At 40.8% G+C, this 24,806-nt stretch overlaps 1 protein-coding gene across 9 annotated transcripts in view; it reads right to left on the reverse strand.

Moving 5' to 3' along the window:
- The window catches only part of dgkza (diacylglycerol kinase, zeta a), a 502,369-nt gene that overhangs the window by 10,564 nt on the left and 466,999 nt on the right, over nt 1-24,806 (reverse strand). For 8 of the 9 annotated variants that reach the window (XM_060911482.1, XM_060911485.1, XM_060911483.1 and 5 more), the window contains 3 exons: nt 19,929-19,985; nt 5,727-5,761; nt 1,783-1,832 (listed from right to left, as the gene is read on the reverse strand). In XM_060911482.1, the coding sequence (XP_060767465.1) occupies nt 1,783-1,832; nt 5,727-5,761; nt 19,929-19,985 (142 nt within the window). The remainder of the gene's footprint in view (nt 1-1,782; nt 1,833-5,726; nt 5,762-19,928; nt 19,986-24,806) is intronic. The other variant, XM_060911479.1, reaches the window with a different exon arrangement.

Below are 24,806 nucleotides of genomic sequence, written 5' to 3' on the forward strand. Positions count from 1 at the left end.
AGCCACAGAATAAAGGTAGAGTGTACTGCTCTACTGGTATTTTTCCTCACTAAAGATGTTCAAATTGGACTCTGGCTAGACCTGGCTGGGCCACTCAAGGTAATTCACGGACTTGTCCCAAAGTCTCTCTTGCATGGTACTGGTGGTATGCTTGGGGTAATTTTCATGGTGGAACCTTCAAACTAATCTAAGGTATGGCTTTCAATTGGTAACTACACCATAAAGACCTGACAGAGATGTGCCTTTCCAAATGATATACAATCAACTGAATATACCACTGGTGAAGTTTAGTCAAATTATATAAACTTCCCAATAGGGGACTGATGAAAACGGTATATGCCTGCATTGTATGTTTCCTGTGTCAAGAAGTAGTTTTGAATTATGAAGTATTTTTTGCAGTTTAATGAAAAAACAAACAAAAAAAGTAGTCCATTTAAGAAAAAAATATACAAGAATGAAGGGGCCTGCATATGTTATAAATGCACTCAATTTGGGGGTGGGGGTGGGGGGGGGGGGGGGAGAGAGACACCTTTTTTGTTTGCCCAGTGGTCTCTCCCCCCAAATATGCAGGCCCCTTCATTCTTGCATATTTTTTTTCTTAAATAGACTACTTTTTTGTTTGTTTGTTCATTAAACTGCAAAAAATACTTCATAATTCAAAACTACTTCTTGACACAAGAAACATACAATGCAGGCATATCCCGTTTCCATCAGTCCCCCAATGGGAAATTTATCTAACTTGACTAAACTTCACCAGTGGTAAATTCAATTGATTGTATATTATTTGGAAAGGCACATCTCTGTCAGGTCTTCATAGTGTAGTTACAAAGTGAAAGTCATACCTTAGATTAGTTTGAAGGTTCCACCATGAAAATTACCCCAAGCATACCACCATACCTTTTCCACTGATAGTGTTCATGCCATTTTTTTTTTTAGAAATTTCACAACTATTTATAGCTTGTAATGTTTTCTGCTATTCATTCTTAATGTGTAACTTCTGTCTTATTAGTTGGCAATGTAGACAGATGAACAGTGGAGACAGTGGGTTTTTTTTCTTCTTCAGTTTTTTAAGGCTCCATCACAGTTCATCTTGTTTCTTTGACAAATCTGTTGCTGTGTCAACCAAGTGATGTTAACCCCAATTGCCTAACATTCCGAGTTATTGCTACTACACCCAGAGCAATTTGGTGCTGGAACTGAACAAAATGTGCCAGCTGTGAAACAACACTTTTCCAGTGGAAATACACACAACAGTCACACAGATCCATGGAAAAAGGCTAACAGATGTGGAAAAAAGGTGTTTAAAGAGACATGAATGAAAATATCCAACAGAGAACTTTAAGATGACAATGTACACTTTAGCCTCATAGTCATGGTTTTAGCCCTCAGACCTTAGGTACAGAACCCAAACAGCAAAAATTGTGTCACGTGGATTTCATAGGATATATATAATCAAGATTATTGACTACTAAGCAAGCGTGATAGAGGTCTAATTGAATCATGGGTGCAAATGAAGTGAGAAAAAATACGAATGATTCTGTTGATTAATTACTGATGGTGTGTCACTAATTGTTATACTATTTATTTGTGACAAATATTTATCCTTTAGTTTATGATAACACATATAATACATGTATGTTCCTACATATTTCATGTCTCCAGGAAGCAAACAATGCAGATATATGAGGTGGGTCATTGCAGGAGTGAAAAAGATCATGTAAAAATATATACAAATAACACATATTTCTATTCTTAGGAGCGTGTTTTTGGAATTTGTCTTACCCTGTGATGGTCCTTGTTCTTCACACACTCAATAAGCACATCTCCTGATACTGCAGAGAGATGACAGACATTTCAGTTTCATTTAGGAAAGCCAACCCAAAATACAGTGGTGCTTGAAAGTTTGTGAACCCTTTAGAATTTTCTATATTTCTGCATAAATATAACCCAAAACATCATCAGATTTTCACACAAGTCTTAAAAGTAGATAAAGAGAACCCAGTTAAACAAATGAGACAAAAATATTATACTTGGTCATTTATTTATTGAGGAAAATTATCCAATATTACATATCTGTGAGTGGCAAAAGTATGTAAACCTTTGCTTTCAGTATCTGGTGTGACCCCCTTGTGCAGCAATAACTGCAACTAAACATTTCCGGTAACTGTTGATCAGTCCTGCACACCGGCTTGGAGGAATTTTAGCCCATTCCTCCATACAGAACAGCTTCAACTCTGGGATGTTGGTGGGTTTCCTCACATGAACTGCTCGCTTCAGGTCCTTCCACAACATTTCGATTGGATTAAGGTCAGGACTTTGACTTGGCTATTCTTTGACTTTGGACATTAACTTAATTCTTCTTTAACCATTCTTTGGTAGAATGACTTGTGTGCTTAGCGTCATTGTCTTGCTGCATGCCGCATCTTCTCTTGAGATTCAGTTGATGGACAAATGTCCTGACATTTTCCTTTCCACTGGCATAATTCAGAATTCATTGTTCCATCAATGATGGCAAGCCATCCTGGCCCAGATGCAGCAAAACAGGCCCAAACCATGATACTACCACCACCACCATGTTTCACAAATGGGATAAAGTTCTTATGCTGGAATGCAGTGTTTTCCTTTCTCCAAACATAACCAAAAAGTTCTATTTTGGTCTCATCCATCCACAAAACATTTTTCCAATAGCCTTCTGGCTTGTCCACATGATCTTTAGCAAACTGCAGATGAGCAGCAATGTTCTTTTTGGAGAGCAGTGGCTTTCTCCTTGCAACCCTGTCATGCACACCATTGTTGTTCAGTGTTCTCCTGATGGTGGACTCATGAACATTACATTAGCCAATGTGAGAGAGGCCTTCAGTTGGTTAGAAGTTACGCTGGGGTCCTTTGTGACCTCGCCGACTATTACATGCCTTGCTCTTGGAGTGATCATTGTTGGTCAACCACTCCTGGGGAGGGTAACAATGGTCTTGAATTTCCTCCATTTGTAGACAATCTGTCTTGACTATGGATTGGTGGAGTCCAAACTCTTTAGAGATGGTTTTGTAACCTTTTCCAGCCTGATGAGCATCAGAAATGCTTTTTCTGAGGTCCTCAGAAATCTCCTTTGTTTGTGCCATGATACACTTCCACAAACGTGTTGTGAAAGTCAGACTTTGATAGATCCCTGTTCTTTAAATAAAACAGGGTGCCCACTCACACCTGATTGTCATCCCATTGAGTGAAAACACCTGACTCTAATTTCATCTTCAAATTAACTGCTAATCCTAGAGGTTCACACACTTTTGCCACTTACAGATATGTAATATTGGATCATTTTCCTCAATAAATAAATGACCAAGTACAATATTTTTGTCTCATTTGTTTAACTGGGTTCTATTTATCTACTTTTAGGACTTGTGTGAAAATCTGATGATGTTTTAGGTCATATTTATGCAGAAATGTAGAAAATTCTAAAGGGTTCACAAACTTTCAAGCACCACTGTAAGTGACAGTGCTAGCTAAATTACTTTCTACCACAGCACTGTTGAATGCTTGAGTCTTATAGGTCAGAAAGTGATGATTAATTTTCTATATTGGTATTTCTGACAATAATGCCAGCGACAAGGGTTTTTATTGCATAAATGTGCTCATTATTATTATTTTTTAATTACTTATATAGTGGCAACTTACACAAGGACTTTGAAAAGGTTGTTTAGCAGCTAAGAGTGAAGTTAGTCACCAGAGTGTCAGGACATTTATTTAGTTCTGCTATAAAGCTATATTGTACCACTAAAAATACTATGTCCTGTCAGTAATCATTTTGTAGCTAATAATTACATCATGCAACATCTCATTTATTCCAATTCTGATTGTACACACATCTACATTTCTAAAATATTCAATTCTTCAGAGTTTCACTGGCAGTTTGCTTGTTTTATTTTTTGGAGGCAGAAGGCTTGAAAATAGAGTGGAGAAATAAGATTTAATTAGCAGTGATAATCACATTAGGTCACACTGCCTCTGCAGCTTCTGTCTCAATATGTTAAAATCTGGGTTCAAAGCTTCAGGATACCCTTTATACATTCTCCATTTAAACATTCCAACTTTGATGTTTGTTTCACAAACTGGACAAAATTATATAAATATACCCAGCTTGGATATTCTAACAGCATTCTAATATTTAAACAGCTAAGTCTGTGTACTTACGCCAATCCTGCCCTCACACCACCACTTAGGATAACTGTTTTCTGAAGTTAATGTTCCTTATTATAGTTTATAGTTCCATGACTTCCAGAAAGAGAACCAAATGCTAATTTGAAACAATATGATTAATGTAACCTCAATTTTCCTTATTGATCCTCAAAAAGGTCAAGAGAGTTCTTTCATTTTCCTTTCCACTCCTCCCAGTTTCCTCATAGGCAAAGAAGTGCAAGAAACAGAAGCAGCTCTCCTTTAAGCCTCGGCAGCAAATTATGAAGTGAGGGCCAGAAAGCATTTAACATTCAACACCCACCTCCTTTTTTTTTTTTTTAACTCGCATTAGGAAGCTGAATTGAACCTGTCCACACTGCTATATTCTCCCTTATATCTCACACTCAGAGAAGAACAGAGGAGAGCTGAGACACACTGATGCTCTCCATTAGACACATACTAAATATCACACACTACGTTTACATGCACATAGAGAGAATCGAATTTCTGCCGTTGCTCGACTGAAATCGAAGTTCAAAATGCCATGTATACACCTTAATTCGGCTGAAATTGAACCGAACTTGATTTCTCGGAATCGAGCTACACGACCTAGTTTATGCGATTTCTGCCGAGCTACTTTGTGCATGTATACCCTATCGAGCTAGTTGTCGAGCTACTTCTGGAAGTGACGAGACCACAAGCGGGAAACACAACAGCCTCGGTCGGCATGACAACAGTAGTAGCGAGCAGCAGAAGAGGTCAGGCGGAACAAACGAAGAAGAGAAAATGGCGATGTAGAGCTCTCTGAAGTGTGGGTGGAGCACAGAGGAAGGCAGGACAAAGCTTCTGGTACTAATAGGCTTTTTATTGTCAGACTTTTCAGTTTAACAGCCTACTTTTATTCTTGAGAGAAAAACACACACGCGCGCGCTGTGTTCTAGTCCCGGGATGAGCTGTCCCCTCTGCTCTCCCTCTGCCTCCTTAAATAGGGCGCGGTTACTGGGAAGACACACAAACACAGGTTAATTACCGTCAGGTGAAGTGATTCTGCTACTCACCTTCCCTGGCTCCACCCTCCTGTCACAGACCGGCGCTTGACCACGCCCCCACTGCCACAGGCAAGCAGAAACGTGCACTTCTGGAGCAATGAGGAGACAGACTTCATGCTCATTCAGCTTAAGGAGTTGAATATATTAAAATTCATGGACGGGAGAAAAACGCGCAATGGAGAACACGGAACTGATAACTTTGTTTACACTCTTGAATAGCTCTTCTTCATGACGACAACCGGAAGTGTACCAACACGATGGGGCGTGTTGCGCCACCTGTGGCTCGGGTGCACAATGCACCTCACACAATAGCCCGATTTCATTGTGTGCATGTAGGATTGGATTTCTCTGGCACCCTGCTGGGACCTTCAGCTCGATTACCGACAGCAGCTCGATTTGGATGTGCATGTAAACGTAGTCACAGAGGAGTTTTAACAGAGTATAGCAGAGAACCTTGTCCTGTACTTAAGTTATTTTTTCCACTGTGTGTACTGCAGTGTTTACCTGGGCTACTGATGCTCACAGCATTCTTTTCTGACCTGAAGATGAGAGACAAAATAATAATAAAAATAATAATAATAAAAAAGAAGGTGGTTACAGAGATACTCACAAACCACAACATCTAAGCAACATCTTCAGCAAGCTGAATGTAAAGACAAAAGCTTTAGCCATAAAAACCCCCAAAGGGTCTCATTGCTTTTTGTGCATGCATATTTTATCTGTGTGTGTGTGTGTGTGTGTGTGTTGGGAGGAAGGAGGGGGTTACAGACTGCTGACTGAATTCTCACTAATCCCAATTGGTGGTTCCTCTGGAAACGGCACGAATGACCAAAACTCAGTTCCTAAAACTCAACACTGGAGTCAGTCAAATTCAAGCCAGAGCCACAATCCAACAAAGTCAATTTTAATATGCATGTCCTAACTCAATCCCAGAGCCAACGATAAACCCTGTAATCAGTCAAATAAGATGCAAAGCAGATCCAAAATCAACACAGACAAAGAATTTCAGTAGTAGTGCAGTAGCTCAGAGTCTCCAAGATTAATGAGTGAGTCCTGGAGTCTCCAGTGCTGTCTTCAATCCGCAACATCACCAGGGATTCAATTTTCTATTTTTGTGAGGACCTTCTATTAACATCATAACTACTGCAGCGAATTAATGCTATACCACAACTCAAACCTAACCTCAAACTCAGCAAGCAAAAGGGAGTTGTTTGACTATTTCAGTTTTTCAAATAAAAGCTGTAAACTAATTTTTTGTAAGGACATTTTATACTATATCATCATTGTGAGGATTGTATTTATGGTCATTTTTTGGTTGTGTGTGTTGATAAGGTAAAATCACACACTGTCAAGTTGGAACTTAAAAAATATAGAGCTTGCAGCTGTAATTCACTTTTAACAGAGACATGCAAGCTTTGTACATGTTGTATACTTGTAATCACTCTAATGATGAAAAGCAGCTACAGATAATGGATAAATGGACATTGCACTGTTTTGATCTGTGTCACAGGAATGCTTCCAATTACAGATAAAACATTTTATCAAATCTGTCACCGCGAACAATAAAAAAAAATACACCAGAGCCAACAACTGAGATAATTATAAGTAATGCATTACACATTTCTAAAAGAAAAACAAAACACATTATGTGCTTTTATTTAATGGATGGTAATTAATTTCTGTGATGGACACAGAGGCAATGATCAACATCTGCATCAATAACTCAAAAAAAAAAAAAGAACCACGTTATTGAGAGCAAAAAGGGTGAGAACAAGCATATAATTAGAAAGAAAGCCTTTAGTATTTATAAAGATGTGTATACGTACATGAGGTGGCTCACAGAGACTGGATCAGTTTATTACTGATGATTAACTTTGACTCTAGTCTTGCCACAATGCCTCCTCTAAACACAGATCACTCGTCCTGATGAATATTTGATCAAACTGGTACTGTGCCATATCAAAAGCATCTATCTGAAAGCCACAGTGGCAGGGATGCCAGTAATCTGCTCCCCACTGAGTCAGGCATGAAAGAAAAGAGAGAGAGAGAGAGAGAGAGAGAGAGAGAGAGAGAGAGATGGATTTTGGGGATTTCTGAAATAAATCACACCCTGAAGAGAACAGTTGAGTGTTGTCACTGCAGTGCACAAGCTTTGCAACAAATCCCCCGGTTACCTGAACAAAAGTGTTCCCAAAATGGGTCATGGAGTACCACTGTACTGCCCATGTTTCCCTGCTTGAACAACATATTCCTTTTAACCATAAGAAGGGTTTATTCATTAGTTTAATAATTTCAGGCAGATGTGTTGGGAGCAGGAGACACTAAATATAAGGTGCGAGGTGTTGCAAGGATCAGGGCTGAAAGAATCAGAAAACACTGCTTAGTTAGTTTTGCTGGAGTCCCTGCTTGTACTCAGCGCAAAATGTATACTGTACCTACTTATTCAGGCGACACTGGGCATACCTAACAACCTGTGTTTTCGCTCCCATCTCCCCCCCCCATCTGTCCCTCTGAGTTACATGTCAATCCTGGGATTGAGGTGCTGACCTCTTCTGCTCCTCAGACCTGCCTGATCCATCCTGATGCCCTATGTCTGGCTGGAGTCTCATCACATCGCTCTTGGGACGGACGGCCCCATATGGACAGTTGAAAGTCATACTTGGAAGACACTCTGGACACTTACAGCAGGGGCGCAGATACGTTTTTTGAACTGGGGGGGACAAAAAACTGGGGGGGGACAAAGCTGCCAGCAAACCAACCCCAACCCCGATATGCCTGTCAAGCTTGTTGTGGGTTACCATAGCAACCAAGCTCGAGCTCGCAACCTGTGCAGTCTGCGCAGCTCAACCAACCGAATATCAGTCTTTGTTTTGTTTTATGTGAGTTGTTGCAACTATGTATACACTGCCGTGCACCTCAATAAACCGAATGGTAATTAGTCTTTTGATTTTTCCGTGAGGTTTGCCTTATGCAAAGAAAGACAGCATAGACGTTTTTTCCTCCCTATAAGTGGGGGGGACCGAACGAAGTGAATTTAAATCTGGGTGGGACGAATCCCCCCCGTCCCCCCCTCTATCTGTGCCCATGCCTTACAGTAATACTTTTGTGGCTGAGGACTACAGTTGGCTTGCTAACTTTGGGACTGCGGTTGTCATGAACAGTTTTGCACTCAAGTTTCCATTAATGAAGAGTTATAACATCAACGAAACTGACTTCATGTTAAAACTGTTAATGTTATAGTCATGTTGTCTGTTGTTGTCCAGGTAAGGATTGGTTCCCTTTTTGTGTCTGGTTCCTCTCAAGGTTTCTTCCTCGTGCCATCTGGGGGAGTTTTTCCTTGCCACTGTCGCCACGGGCTTTATTAGGGATAAAATTGGCTCATGTCTTGGGTTATTCAGATTCTGTAAAGCTGCTTTGGGACAATGTCTATTGTTAAAAGCGCTATACAAACAAACTTGACACTGCTTTAAAACATGGGAATTTGTCTTGCATGAATGGTCAGATCCGAGATTAAAAACCAAACCAGCAAAAAAAAATCTTGTCAATAATATGACTGCTATATTCATTTATGCACTTAAGTCTCAGTTAGCAGTCTGTAATCACAGACCGACAGAAAAATAGGAATGAGAAGAAAGAACTCTCTGACACTAATGGCTTTACCAACCTGCATATCACAGTTTAGGAATCTGCTGTGTGGGGCCTATAATTAAGAACAGTTTTTAGACTCATAAATCTGGACATGACCTCTCAGCGTCTCCCCATCATATACAAAAACAATCTATGCTCAAGTATCCTGAAGACCTGAGGCCTTTTTACTGCTACAAGTCTGAACTCACATGACAGGACAAATGTCTGCTGCCTTAAACACACTCCTGTTGCAGCCTGCTATAACCCTTGACCTCAATAAAATACTTCAAGCTGAGCAGGGTGCATACTATATTTGCACAATAATTACCAGCCAGGCAGTCAAGGACACTTTAGTGCAAGTCTGCTGACTGACACAAGAACAAACAGAGGTGAGTGAGGAGGAGATGGAAACTGTGGTAAGATTTAAATTTAGCTGAAAACTATTATGATTATTAGTAGTAGTATGCCAAAAATATTTAAAAACGCTTAAAAAAACATGACTGCTTTTAAAATACCAATAAAATATTAACTGTTTAACTTTGCCTCTCTTTCCATCTTGCACTAATTTCACCCCTCTTGAGCAAATGGACTTAATCAGTGGCTGAACACAAGAAAGCCTTTCTTGATGAGTGCATAACTGGAGCTCCAGACCTTCTCTCTCTCTTTCTCTCCCTCACACACACACACTCTTACGCAGAACCATGGCCTCACTTTTTGTTTACAACCCCGATTCCAAAAAAGTTGGGACAAAGTACAAATTGTAAATAAAAATGGAATGCAATGATGTGGAAGTTTCAAAATTCCATATTTTATTCAGAATAGAACATAGATGACATATCAAATGTTTAAACTGAGAAAATGCATCATTTAAAGAGAAAAATTAGGTGATTTTAAATTTCATGACAACAACACATCTCAAAAAAGTTGAGACAAGGCCATGTTTACCACTGTGAGACATCCCCTTTTCTCTTTACAACAGTCTGTAAACGTCTGGGGACTGAGGAGACAAGTTGCTCAAGTTTAGGGATAGGAATGTTAACCCATTCTTGTCTAATGTAGGATTCTAGTTGCTCAACTGTCTTAGGTCTTTTTTGTCGTATCTTCCGTTTTATGATGCGCCAAATGTTTTCTATGGGTGAAAGATCTGGACTGCAGGCTGGCCAGTTCACTACCCAGACCCTTCTTCTACGCAGCCATGATGCTGTAATTGATGCAGTATGTGGTTTGGCATTGTCATGTTGGAAAATGCAAGGTCTTCCCTGAAAGAGACGTCGTCTGGATGGGAGCATATGTTGCTCTAGAACCTGGATATACCTTTCAGCATTGATGGTGTCTTTCCAGATGTGTAAGCTGCCCATGCCACACGCACTAATGCAACCCCATACCATCAGAGATGCAGGCTTCTGAACTGAGCGCTGATAACAACTTGGGTCGTCCTTCTCCTCTTTAGTCCGGATGACACGGCGTCCCTGATTTCCATAAAGAACTTCAAATTTTGATTCGTCTGACTACAGAACAGTTTTCCACTTTGCCACAGTCCATTTTAAATAAGCCTTGGCCCAGAGAAGACGTCTGCACTTCTGGATCATGTTTAGATATGGCTTCTTCTTTGAACTATAGAGTTTTAGCTGGCAACGGCGGATGGCACGGTGAATTGTGTTCACAGATAATGTTCTCTGGAAATATTCCTGAGCCCATTTTGTGATTTCCAATACAGAAGCATGCCTGTATGCGATGTAGTGCCGTCTAAGGGCCCGAAGATCACGGGCACCCAGTATGGTTTTCCGGCCTTGACCCTTACGCACAGAGATTCTTCCAGATTCTCTGAACCTTTTGATGATATTATGCACTGTATATGATGATGATATGTTCAAACTCTTTGCAATTTTACACTGTCGAACTCCTTTCTGATATTGCTCCACTATTTGTCGGCACAGAATTAGGGGGATTGGTGATCCTCTTCCCATCTTTACTTCTGAGAGCTGCTGCCACTCCAAGATGCTCTTTTTATACCCAGTCATGTTAATGACCTATTGCCAATTGACCTAATGAGTTGCAATTTGGTCCTCCAGCTGTTCCTTTTTTGTACCTTTAACTTGTCCAGCCTCTTATTGCCCCTGTCCCAACTTTTCTGAGATGTGTTGCTGTCATGAAATTTCAAATGAGCCAATATTTGGCATGAAATTTCCAAATGTCTCACTTTCGACATTTGATATGTTGTCTATGTTCTATTGTGAATACAATATTAGTTTTTGAGATTTGTAAATTATTGCATTCCGTTTTTATTTACAATTTGTACTTTGTCCCAACTTTTTTGGAATCGGGGTTGTATAAATGCCTTGAGACCTCAGGAATGGCACAGGAATAGTTTTATGCATTAACAATAAATCTAATATAGTAATTTTTACGATTAAAATGATTCATATAGGTAGTGGTCTGAGTGAATGACCTTGAAATCTGTGATGTCACAGTGGGAAGGCTATCGGTCTCATCACCATTTTTGCTATACTAAAACACAGAGCTAACTGCAACTTCGATCTTCCATTTTGAGCTAATTTATCGCCATGCCACGTAGATGTGTTGCTGGCGGGTGCAGCAACATGACATAAGGTGGATTTATGTTGCATTCATGGCCCAAGAACGTTCAAACTGCAAAGATTTGGATGCGTTTTGTGAGAAATTCATGGGCACATTTTACGGATGACTCATACGAAACCTCTGATCTGTTGAGGAGTGTTGGCTATAAACCAGTATTGAAAGAGGGTGCAGTACCAACAATTAAAGGAAAAGAAAACTACAAGAAAAGGAAAGTAAGTTCAGTTGCACCAGTTCTCCTGGAGTATGAGTCGAGCAGTATTGGCGGAGTACTCAGTATGGAGAAAATGGAGAATGAGTGGACCAGTTGTCAGATTTCTCAGCAGGATATGCTTGCCTCAGCAGCAATATCTTGCCCTGACATGGAAGAAGTGAATGAACAAAGAACTGAATGAAGAACTGAAAGTCAGATTGTTTCAAAACAATTGGCCACAAGATCAGCCTTCAAGAAGCGAGAACACAGATAGGTAAGATGCGACTCTCATTTGGTTACATCTCAACAACAACACTTGTTGTTTACCTGCATTTAGATTAATACATGTAACTTGCATTGTGTATTTAAGTTACCGGTATAAGATTATTTAATTTGCTTCAGAATGTGATTGTCTCAGTTTATCTGATTATTTAATTAGCCTTTTACGTTTTATCAGTGAAAATGCATGCATGTACATTGCATAAGTTATAACACCCATCCTGTTTTAATGAGAGTCACATGAGACTGTCAGTTCAATTGCATCCAATTCTCTAAACGGCTTTGTTCTCTGGCTTTATTTTGTAAGGTGGGGGCCTCCGTGGCCAACGTGTTACTATCGGATTCACTTTCCGATGGTTTGAACTGATACGGTTCTACGTGTATAGCAGTAGCATGTACACATACTCCAATTTCAGGACTATCACAATCAGATATATTACTATCTGAGGAATCCAAAGAATCTCCAATAAATCCAAACAAAGAGGCCATTGCAACCACTCTTGCCTGCCGAGTCTGGCTTTGGTCTATAACTGTCAAAGGCCTCGGCCTTAAAACCGGTTACCGCTGTGATGTCACTCATTCAGGGCTGGCTGGCTCAGCGGGGCAGCTCGAATGCCAACTTTGCAGTCAATTTTAACTCTCAAAAATATATATTTTTTATTCCCATTTATGTAGCATACAAGAGTCAAGGATGGAAATGCTATCCACTCAGAAATGTATTTACAAATAAAGGTTCAGCATATCTCTTTTAAGGGTTTTCTAAAAGAGGTACATTAGAAGCGGATTAGCAGTCTGTGCTACACTTCTTGGCCCTTTTCCACTGCATGGTACCAGCTCAACTCGACTCAACTCGCTTTTCGTATCAGTAGATTGTTTTCCACTACAGCTAGTTGTCATAACGACATCGTATGAAACAGCCATAATGTCGTTTCCAATGCGACACACAGGAACATCTTTATTACTTCTACTTGCGGGTTTGTGTGTGCACACGTGAAACAGTGCTATGTCAACCCGAAGTTGCCACAGTTCTAATGTTTTGTTTAAAAAAAAAAAAGCAAAGCATAAATAGTGGTGTCCAAACTGTCAGGATACACAATACAATAGTAATGGCATAAACAATGCCATCAGTTTACAAGCAGCAGTAAAGGTGCCTTGTATGGATAGTGGTGTTTGAAAGTTTGTGAACCATTTAGAATTTCCTATATTTCTGCATAAATATGACCTAAAACATCACCAGATTTTCACACAAGTCCTAAAAGTAGATAAAGAGAACCCAGTTAAACAAATGGGACAAAAATATTATACTTGGTCATTTATTTATTGGGGGAAATGATCCAATATTACATTTCTGTGAGTGGCAAAAGTATGTGAACCTCGAGGATTAGCAGTTAATTTGAAGGTGAAATTAGAGTCAGGTGTTTTCAATCAATGGGATGACAATCAGGTGTGAGTGGGCACCCTGTTTTATTCCAAGAACAGGGATCTATCAAAGTCTGATTTTGACAACACATGCCAACACATGGGCCGTTTTGTCCCAGAAGGTGGAGGGTGAGGAGTGTCCTGTGCTGTACATTAGCCGTAAATTCTTGATGCGTGAAAGCAAGTACAGCACCATCGAGAAAGAGTGCCTTGCCATCAAGTGGGCAGTCCTCGCCCTCCAATACTACCTGCTGGGGCACCCTTTCACACTTTGTTTGGACCACGCCCCCCTCCAGTGGCTCCACCGTATGAACGATGTCAATGCGTGGCTCACCCGTTGGTATCTCGCCCTCCAGCCATTTAAGTTCGAGGTGGTCCACAGACCGGGGGCGCAGATGGTGGTGGCAGATTTCCTGTCTGCTTCAGGCCAGATGGCTCCCCAGCCTGAGTCGGGCGGTGGGGGTATGTGGCAACGGGGGCGTGACCAAGCGGCAGTTTGTGAATGGAGGGCGGGGTCAGGGAAGGTAAGTGGCCAAGTCATTACACCTGGTGTCAATTAGTGTGTGTGTGTGTGTGTGTGTGTGTGTATTTGTTGCAGGGAGGGAGCATAAAAGGAGGGGGAAAGCAGAGGAGAGCTGACTCCCGACCGGAATGCATGTGTGTGTGGGAGTGAGTGAGCTGAAAAGCTATACATTTCTGTAGAAATAAAAGTTTGCATGAACTTCAGTTCCCACCTGCCGTGCTTCTGTACTCCACCCACATCGGGGATTCGCTACAGTTTGGTTCTTGAATGATTTCTTATGAAGGCAGGACCTTTAGGTCTGTGGCTTTAATATGCTTACTGACTACAGATATCAAAAGCAGAGTGAACATACACTCATTGCTTTTACCAAGAGCCAAAATATCATTCCAGGATGGCCCATTTTAAATTAGTTACTTGCAGTTACTTTCCCAGAATAAAAGATACTTAGTAGGGACATGAACTCGCGCTCTCCAAATTAAAAGCCCTCACCATTACACCATTATAACACATAGAGTGCCTTTTTTTTGCTGCTTATAAAGTGATGGCACTTTTTACACTGTTACCATTACATCCTGACAATTCACAGCTTTTTTATACCCCCCTTTTTTTGTATGTCTGTTTAACAAAATGCATTAGAAACATGATGATTTGTGGCAACTTCAGCTTGACAAAGTTTTGCTTGCACACACAAGCAGTGAAAAAACACACAACCTGAAGTCTGGCAAAATATATATATTTAGGCACTGCCTAAAAGCAGAGTGGCCGGTGAGTGTAAAATGTGTTAGTAAATAATCCCATGTTAGTTTTTTAAAAAGCAAATTAAAAATAAGTGCTGGATAAAAATCCATCTATCTTATGTAAGGAAAGATACAAATTTAATTGTATGGTGGTCAAGTGTTTATGAGATATGTTGCCTTGCACTTATGATTGGGTACCCTGTGGTGGTACATGTACGTCATTCATACACAAGTATGAAGAAGAAACTTATTTGGTCACATGTACACTCAAGCACAGTGAAATTCCTCTTCTACATTTAACTCATCTGAAGCAGAGAACACACACGTGCACACAACTGAGCAATGAGCACACACTTTTTTTTTCTCTCCCCCCCATCTTTGTCCTCTGTCTCTCTCTGTCGAGTTACATGTCAATCCTGAGACACCAGTGGTGCCGACTTCTTCTGCTCCTCGGACCTGCCTGATCCATCCTGATGCCCTACATCTGGCTGGAGCCTCATCACATTGCTCCTGTGGAGGACAGCCCCATATCGACAGTTGCACTTAGAAAATGGCCCTGGACACTTACAGTTTTGCTATGATGGCTGAGGACTACAATTGCCATGATAACTTTAGGACTGCAGTTGTCATGAACAGTTTTGCACTCAAATTTCCATCAATGAACAATTGATAACTTCAACAAAATAGACTTCATGCTAAAACTAACAAATTTCCTGATTACACAGTTGTAGTTTGTAACTATATAGGACACAGTTATACTGTAGAAGTGAGTTATTTATATTTATGCTATCTGTTATCACCCAGATGAGGATGGGTTCCCTTTTGAGTCTGGTTCCTCTCAAGGTTTCTTCCTCATGTCGTCTGAGGGAGTTTTTCCTTGCCACTGTTGCCACAGGCCAGCTCATCAAGGATGTGTAAATAAATTTATTAGGGATAAAATTAGGTCATGTTTAAAGTCTTTAATTTTCTTTGTGACAATGTCTGTTGTTAAAAGTGTGGTACAAATAAACTTGACACATATACTCAGAGCAGTAGGCAGCTATGCTACAGCACCCAGCAGGCTTGTAGTACCTGAGTCCAGGACTCGGACTCGAGTCCGACTTGTGCCCTAATTTTAAGGATTTGTGACCTGACTTGGACTTGAGCACTTAGGACTCAGACGTGGACTCGTGCATTAACTGCATTTGGACTTGTAATGAGATGAGGACTCTAATTTTTTCTTTATTTTTTTGTCACATGCCATAATTTGGCATAAGATATTTATATCTACATTAATTTTTATACTAATTTAATGCAAGAGTTGACACTCTTGCATTAAATTAGTATACACCTGCGCGCCTTGGTGCATGCATCAGATAGACTCTCGGGCGCGCTCTGGACAGTGTGCTCACGCCAAGCGGACTCTCGTGCGTGTGCCGTAAACAACTCGCATCTGCACAGGATTAAGGCACAATCAGTGCACCAATATAAAAACTGTGAAAACACACTTGTCTGTGAAGATTCTCAGTCATCCAGGTCATAGTAAACTGTGGGTGGTAAAAGAGAGCAACTGGACTTGCTTGAAGATTCATAAAGACGTTTCACCTCTCATCCGAAAGGCTTCTTCAGTTCTGTCTGACTAATGGGGAGTATCAGGTATTTATCCTCTCATGGATGAAAAGCAATCCTAAGGTGTCGTTGAGTCATCCTGTTGGTGTGGATCACTGGGGGCTGGGTGTGAACGGCCTAGAGAGTCCTAAAGAGAGGAGTTAAAGAAGCCATTTTTGTCAACCTGGAACGGCCATCACTGAACAGAGGTGGTGGTCGAAGACACCATTTATCAGCCACCTACAATGCAGTCCTTGGCACACTTCCCAGACAACTGAATGCACACCAAAACCCAGCTGTTTTCAATGAGTGCGTTTACATGCACATAGAGAAAATCGAATTTATGCCGTTGCTCAACTGAAATCGAAATTCTAAATGGCATGGAAACACCTTAGCTAGGCTGAAATTGAACCGAACTTGATTTCTCGTAATCGGGCTACACGACCTAGATTAGTCGAGCTACTTACTTCAGCACTGCCCCTTCCGGAAGTGACGAGTGACGAGACCACAAGCGGGAAACACAACAGCCTCGGTCGAAAAAAAAAAAAAACAGCCTCGGTCGGCATGACACTTCACCTTAGCCGCCACTTTATTAGGAACACTTGTGTCTGGGCATGTACACACCCATTTCCAATTAGTTGGTAAGTTATTAGCATGTTAGCAGGCTAACAGTTAATATGTTCACCATTACAGATCAACTTCAACTTAGTGGCCATTTTATTAGGAACACTTCTGTTTGTACGTACAAACTACAAACACTCTTCTTGCGAACACGGAACTGATAACTTTGTTTATACTCTTGAATAGCTCTTCTTCATGACGACAACCGGAAGTGTACCAACACGATGGGGCGTGTAGCGCCACCTGTGGCTCGGGTGCACAATGTACCTCACACAATAGCTCGATTTCCTTGTGTGCATGTAGGATTGGATTTCTCTGGCACCCCTGCTGGGACCCTTTGCTCGATTACCGACAGCAGCTCGATTTGGATGTGCATGTAAACGCACTGAGTGACTCACAGGAGGACAGAGAGGACCAACAACCCATTGATCACCGCAACGACTCTCTAGGCTGTTATTTCCTCGTTTGGTTTCCTGATCCCTGATTTCCTGTTTCTTGTCTTTGATTCTGCCTTGTCTACAATAGCCTGTTTGTGCCTCACTCGACCTACTGCCTGTTTCACTATTTAAAATATATTTTAAATTTAAACTATTTTAAATATATATATTTTAAATAGGGGGCGGCGCGGTGGTGTAGTGGTTAGCGCTGTTGCCTCACAGCAAGAAGGTCCGGGTTCGAGCCCCTGTGTGGAGTTTGCATGTTCTCCCCGTGTCCACGTGGGTTTCCTCCGGGTGCTCCGGTTTCCCCCACAGTCCAAAGACATGCAGGTTAGGTTAACTGGTGACTCTAAATTGACCGTAGGTGTGAATGTGAGTGTGAATGGCTGTCTGTGTCTATGTGTCAGCCCTGTGATGACCTGGCGACTTGTCCAGGGTGTACCCCGCCTTTCGCCCATAGTCAGCTGGGATAGGCTCCAGCTTGCCTGCGACCCTGTAGAAGGATAAAGCGGCTAGAGATAATGAGATGAGATATTTTAAACAGTGAAACAGAATTTTAAATTCAAGCAACCAGTCAGAGTCCATACAGCTAATTTTGCCATGAAAATGCATTGGTTTCAGATATCATCAGCAACAAGACAAGCTGAGCACAAAAATAGACCACTCCACTGAAGGACCCCCCCCCCCCAACTCAGCCTTCACGCATCAGCATTAGACTATTGATTACTGACTGCAGGCCAGTTAGTTTTCCTTTAATTAAGTTCTAGAAAGTGAAAGGATGCAACCTTCACATGGACCATAACTACAAATAAGTTTCAGTCGTGGATCATCACTGACAATGATGGAATAATTCTGCGAAAAGGATCTCAATATTGTATAATGGATGATGCATTATCTATACTGCAGAGAGACATAAATTCATAATGAAAATACTTATTGCTAGGTTTGTTTGCACTTTATCATGACACCCACCCCCAATAGCTGGATAATAAATACCATCATGGAGCTTCAAAATCATCAGCTTTCTCCCTAAAATAATGAAATTCTTTAAAGCTCTCGGCACCATATTTGTTCACTTCACTAACCTACTTTTCCTTTTTTGTGCTGTCTCCCCATTGACAGAGCGTGGAAGATGAATTTATACAGGATAAATGAAATGCCATGCTTTTCACATACTTTTCCCACCATTGGCTGCAAACGCCTGCTAGCTACTAGCACACGCAGAAGAGGAAGGGGGAGCATGAGAGCATGGAGACACACACACTTCATCCACATTGCAGAAATCCAATGTGTAGGTCCCATTTCAGCCACCAGACTCATGAATCTGAAGTGACCTCTAATATTCCATAGTTCTGTCTCGGGCTGTGTCCCTGTGAGAATCATCAGTAATATACACAAAAGCCAGTGTTTCTCAATTATTTTTTTCTTTCCTCTTTTTTTGTGTTTCTGCATCTCTCTCTCTCTCTCTCTCTCTCTCTCTCACACACACACACACACACACACACACACACACACATATATATCCCCGTCTCTCTCTTTGTTTCTAGGCAGTGGTGGCTCAACAGTTAAAGCTCTGGGGTCAGGGGTTCAAGCCCCAGCACTGCCAAGCTGTCACTGTTGGGCCCTTGAGCAAGGCCCTTAACACACTCCACTCCAGGGGTGCTGTATCACGGCTGACCCTGTGCTCTGATCCAAACTTCCTGACAAGCTGGGATATGCGAAGAAAAGAATTTCACTGTGCTATACTTTCTACATGACAAATAAAGGTTTCTTCATCATTGTCCTCTTTTTCTGTCTTTCTCTCCATACCCCTCCCAATAGCAGTATGGTGTGTTGATAACATGCTCACGGCTCTCTGTGCTTCTGCCCCTCCCAAACAAAACTGGGTCCAATAAGCTGATTAGTGCTTAATAATTCCATTAAAAACAAAAGCACACAGATTGCTATGAAACTGCCCATTTTCATCCAACAGACAGCAAAGCCCAAACACCCAGCCAATTAATTCTGCTATTCATAAGAATAAGCAGGAAAATTAGGATATGAGAGAGAGAGAGAGAGAGAGAGAGAGAGAGAGAGAGAGAGAGAGAGAGAATTTATTTCACCAGGACAACAGACAGCAAATGCTGAATTGAGGGACAGGCTGACTCTGATCTCAGAGCTACAACATGCCTGTATGGGGGTGTGAAGCTGATAACTGAGCAACAGCAACACAAAAGTAAAGTGCAGATATTCTGTAAAGAGTGCATATTCATTTGCATTAAAAAAGTTCCACTGAGGGAGAATAGAATCTATAAATGCAGACCCCAAACCATCCACTTTAATTGTATTAGCTATAATATTATGATATGCGTGTTGTTTCTCTGGTCATACAGCTGGACTCTAATGAGAGATAGAACATTCCGGCAAATAACTGCAACAATGTCCCTTGCTGCCTCTGTACTGGCAGTGAGCGTTAATTTCATCTCTGCACAGGGACCAAAACAGTGAAAGCCGCAGGGGAGTCACGAGAGGTCAGGGAACAACAGCCAAGCTCATCTGTCACTGGATTTAAACTTTAAATGTTATTGTATGTCATCGATAGTGAGAGCAAAGGTGTGTGTGTGTGTGTGAGAGAGAGACAGAGAGAGAGTGTGTGAAAGCAAGTGACAGGGCTAAAGGGTCACAGACAGACTCAGAGCTCAGTCTCACCTGTAAGCTTGGTTGAAATCTGCTGCAGTTGTGTTAGAACGGTGAACACCCCCTGCCCTTCAAAACAACAAGCCAAAACAACCATAAACAAAAACAAGAATGTGCAAGTCATGAAACATAAAAAGTGAGAAGAAAAAATATAAAAACAAATACAGTGGGGCAAAAAAGTATTTAGTCAGTCACCAATTGTGCAAGTTCTCCCACTTAAAAAGATGAGAGAGACCTGTAATTTTCATCATAGGTATACCGCAACTATGAGAGACAAAATGAGAAAAAAAAAATCCAGAAAATCACATTGTCTGATTTTTAAAGAATTTATTTGCAAATTATGGTGGAAAATAAGTATTTGGTCAGTAACAAAAGTTCATCTCAATACTTTGTTATATACCCTTTGTTGGCAATGACAGAGGTCAAACGTTTTCTGTAAGTCTTCACAAGGTTTTCACACACTGTTGCTGGTATTTTGGCCCATTCCTCCATGCAGATCTCCTCTAGAGCAGTGATGTTTTGGGGCTGTCGCTGGGCAACACGGACTTTCAACTCCCTCCAAAGATTTTCTATGGGGTTGAGATCTGGAGACTGGCTAGGCCACTCCAGGACCTTGAAATGCTTCTTACGAAGCCACTCCTTCGTTGCCTGGGCGGTGTGTTTGGGATCATTGTCATGCTGAAAGACCCAGCCACGTTTCATCTTCAATGCCCTTGCTGATGGAAGGAGGTTTTCACTCAAAATCTCACGATACATGGCCCCATTCATTCTTTCCTTTACACGTATCAGTCTTCCTGGTCCCTTTGCAGAAAAACAGCCCCAAAGCATGTTTCCACCCCCATGCTTCACAGTAGGTATGGTGTTCTTTGGATGCAACTCAGCATTCTTTCTCCTCCAAACACGACAAGTTGAGTTTTTACCAAAAAGTTCTATTTTGGTTTCATCTGACCATATGACATTCTCCCAATCCTCTTCTGGATCATCCAAATGCTCTCTAGCAAACTTCAGACGGGCATGGACATGTACTGGCTTAAGCAGGGGGACACGTCTGGCACTGCAGGATTTGAGTCCCTGGCGGCATAGTGTGTTACTGATGGTAGCCTTTGTTACTTTGGTCCCAGCTGTCTGCAGGTCATTCACTAGGTCCCCCCGTGTGGTTCTGGGATTTTTGCTCACTGTTCTTGTGATCATTTTGACCCCACGGGGTGAAGATCTTGCGTGGAGCCCCAGATCGAGGGAGATTATCAGTGGTCTTGTATGTCTTCCATTTTCTAATAATTGCTCCCACAGTTGATTTCTTCACACCAAGCTGCTTACCTATTGCAGATTCAGTCTTCCCAGCCTGGTGCAGGTCTACCATTTTGTTTCTGGTGTCCTTTGACAGCTCTTTGGTCTTGGCCATAGTGGAGTTTGGAGTGTGACTGTTTGAGGTTGTGGACAGGTGTCTTTTATACTGATAACGAGTTCAAACAGGTGCCATTAATACAGGTAACGAGTGGAGGACAGAGGAGCCTCTTAAAGAAGTTGTTACAGGTCTGTGAGAGCCAGAAATCTTGCTTGTTTGTAGGTGACCAAATACTTATTTTACCGAGGAATTTACCAATTAATTCATTAAAAATCCTACAATGTGATTTCCTGGATTCTTTTCCCCATTCTGTCTCTCATAGTTGAAGTGTACCTATGATGAAAATTACAGGCCTCTCTCATCTTTTTAAGTGGGAGAACTTGCACAATTGGTGGCTGACTAAATACTTTTTTGCCCCACTGTAATAGTGTGAAAATATCAAGCATGAAAAACGTGACTATAAAATCAACACAAAAGAATAAAATAACACACAACATAAGATTTTACTGCTCTGTTTGTACATAATGTATGTGAAGTGATCATGAGGAGACATGAGCAGGGCCATTCAGTCTCAAATTATTATTAATGTCCTTTTGAAGACACCATGTTTACTTCCATCTAGAACACCACTGTATCTAGATGGAAGTAAAAGCATTTTTTATATTAGGGGAATAACTTTAGCATCCCTCTCTTTCCCAGTTGCACAGCACAAGAGAACAGTAGACCAAGAGCTGTCGAACACCACTGTATCTAGATGGAAGTAACAGCATTTTTTATATTAGGGGAATAACACAATGCCACAATGCTTTGCACCGTCACGTGACCCCATAGCAATGGTAACTATACTGCCACCACAGGAGGCATGCTTGTACTGCTTCATTCAGCCAAGTTAGTTGTTATTGATCGGTATGAGAAGGTTTTGCTGCATTTTTGGAAGTGCAAATCGTTTTTAATGAAAGAAAGACATCAGATTTTTTAATTTACCAAAATAATTCATCATCAGGGAAAAAACTACACAGAGATAACGTAGAAGGGAAAAATGGGGGGGGGGGGACATTCAGCGGACTCTGTGTCGAACGAAAAAGTCAAAATCCTGATGGTGCTCACTTCATTTCCACGAAGGTAAGAATTAAAAAAAAAAAAAAAGTAATTTCACAACAGCAAGGTGGGGCGGCACAGTGGTGTAGTGGTTAACACTGTTGCCTCACAGCAATTAGGTTCTGGGTTCGAGTCCAGTGGCTGACGGGGGCCTTTCTGTGTGGAGTTTGCATGTTCTCCCAGTGTCTGCATGGGTTTCCTCTGGTTTCCCCCCACAGTCCAAAGACATTCAGGTTAGGCTAATTGGTGGCTCTAAATTGACCATAGGTGTGAATGTGAATGGTTGTTTGTCTCTATGTGTCAGCCCTGCGATGACCTGGCAACTTGTCCAGGGTGTATCCCGTCTCTTGCTCATAGTCAGCTGGGATAAGTTCCAGCTTGCCTGCGACCCTGCACAGGATCAGCGGTTATGGATAATGGATGGATGAATGGATGAACGGACAAGAGCAAGTTGCTCAATCTTATACAGTGAACATGAGCAACACAGCGGCTTGGCACAGTCTCACCTTCACTGAGTGAATTTAAAAAGTGCATTTACATTCAGGGATCGTTTGATACCGAGCCCCACAATGTTTTTTTCTTCCCATTTTCTTTCCATGTTTAGAAATCTATCTAGTTTTTTTCCTCCCCGATGATGAATTACATTTTGTAAATTAAATAATCTGATGTCTTTGCTTTGTACAAAATGATTTGCACATCCAAAAACGCAGCAAAACCTTCCCAAATCGACCAATAACAACTAACTTGGCTGAATGAAGCACTACAAGCGTGCCCCCTGTCATGGCAGTGTACTTACCATTGCTATGGGGTCACGTGACGGTGCAAAGCCTCTATCGGTTTCTGTATCCGTGTCTTTTAAGTGATTAAAATATTCATATTGGATGTAAATTGGGAGTGGTCTAGAAATAGCTGCTTAAAGAAGAACAATTATAACAATATGCAGAACAAAAAACATTATTCAACTCCTGAACCTCTACAGTTCCTCAACCTCAGCCACCTCACATGCCCCGAGGACCTTTCTAGTACGCTTTCTATGCAATATCACAGAGGAAGTTATGGAACTGTGTCTTTCTTGTATCTAGGAACTGTTATTTATAGTTGACAGCAACAGCCACCAAATAATATTTGATCAAATTTGTTTTAGTTTTGGGTTTGTTACAGTACTCTGCAAAAGTCTTAGGCACCTTTTTTTTTTAATACAAACTTTATTAGAGATTTTTATTTTATGACTTCTACATTGTTGAGTCAGTACAAAAATATTTTAGAGTTCCAAACGTTCATTTTCTAGAACAAAATAAAATGTGAAAGAAACGAAAATGTTTGTATCTGAGCAGCATATTCCATAAGAGACCACTTTTCAGATGAAGAAAGAAAACATAATGAAGGCTACTGGGATTTGCTGCAAAATTAAGAAGCAAGTGTGACAGTTAAAGTGTCCAGAAGAACTGTGGCTGGTTCTCCAAGATGCTCAGTAAAACCTACAGCTCATTTCCTTATAAAACTGCACTAACTGTACCTGAGACTTTTTTTTTTTTTTTTAAAGCAAAGGGTTGTCTCACACCAAATATTGATTTAGATTCATTTTATTATGGCATACTGCTGTTTATAGTATTTTTTTTAAACAAAACTTTTCATTTCATTATTTTAAGCCATTTTTGGTCTACAGCATTTCTTTACATGTGCCTAAGACTTTCCAGAAAATTTCACCGAACATTAGAATCCCCATCAGAATTTGGGACACAGTGCTGCTGTATGTCAAAATAGTGTCCTTTAAGCTGCATTTTGTTATAATGCCTGAAAGAGTTTCCAAGATGATTTTCTTTTAAGAACACTGATGAATGCTCATTTCAGAATGATGAAAAAAATTAATTAAAAAAAAATTAAATGATTAATTTTGGAGACTATGCTGAGACATGCTGTGTGTGTAGTTGGTCTGTGTGTGGTCTATAAAGTTACCAAAAAAAATCTAGTCTCAGACTGATCCTAAAACAGCACTAAGAGCTAGGCAGGAAACACTGATGAGTTCAAGATTAAGCTGATCCTAGTACAGGAGGAAAAAAGGCAGACGTTATATTTTACAAGGGTCAGTACAGGCTGATCCTACATCAGTGAAATCAGGCAAAACATAATATCAGTGAATAGTTTAATGTATGTGATTTGGGTCATGAAACAGATAAGCTACAAGCGGAGTCTGAGAAGCTTAATCAGCACTAACCAGGACTATTTCAAGCTAATGGAGTGTTAAAATGTAATTTCCATAAAAAAAGGTTACTAACTGAGTAATGACTACATCAGCTAAACTATATAAATGTTTACTTTGGGGGTTTTCATACTTGATTTATTTTAGTGGTCACAAGTCAGTGACTCAGAATGTTTTGGGCAAATCTGAACACAACAAATGAGCCTGGATCTTTCTGAAGAAACTCACACACAAACTGTACTCAGAC

This window comes from Neoarius graeffei, chromosome 27 (genome assembly GCF_027579695.1).
Source record: "Neoarius graeffei isolate fNeoGra1 chromosome 27, fNeoGra1.pri, whole genome shotgun sequence".
Taxonomy (NCBI): Eukaryota; Metazoa; Chordata; class Actinopteri; order Siluriformes; family Ariidae; genus Neoarius; species Neoarius graeffei.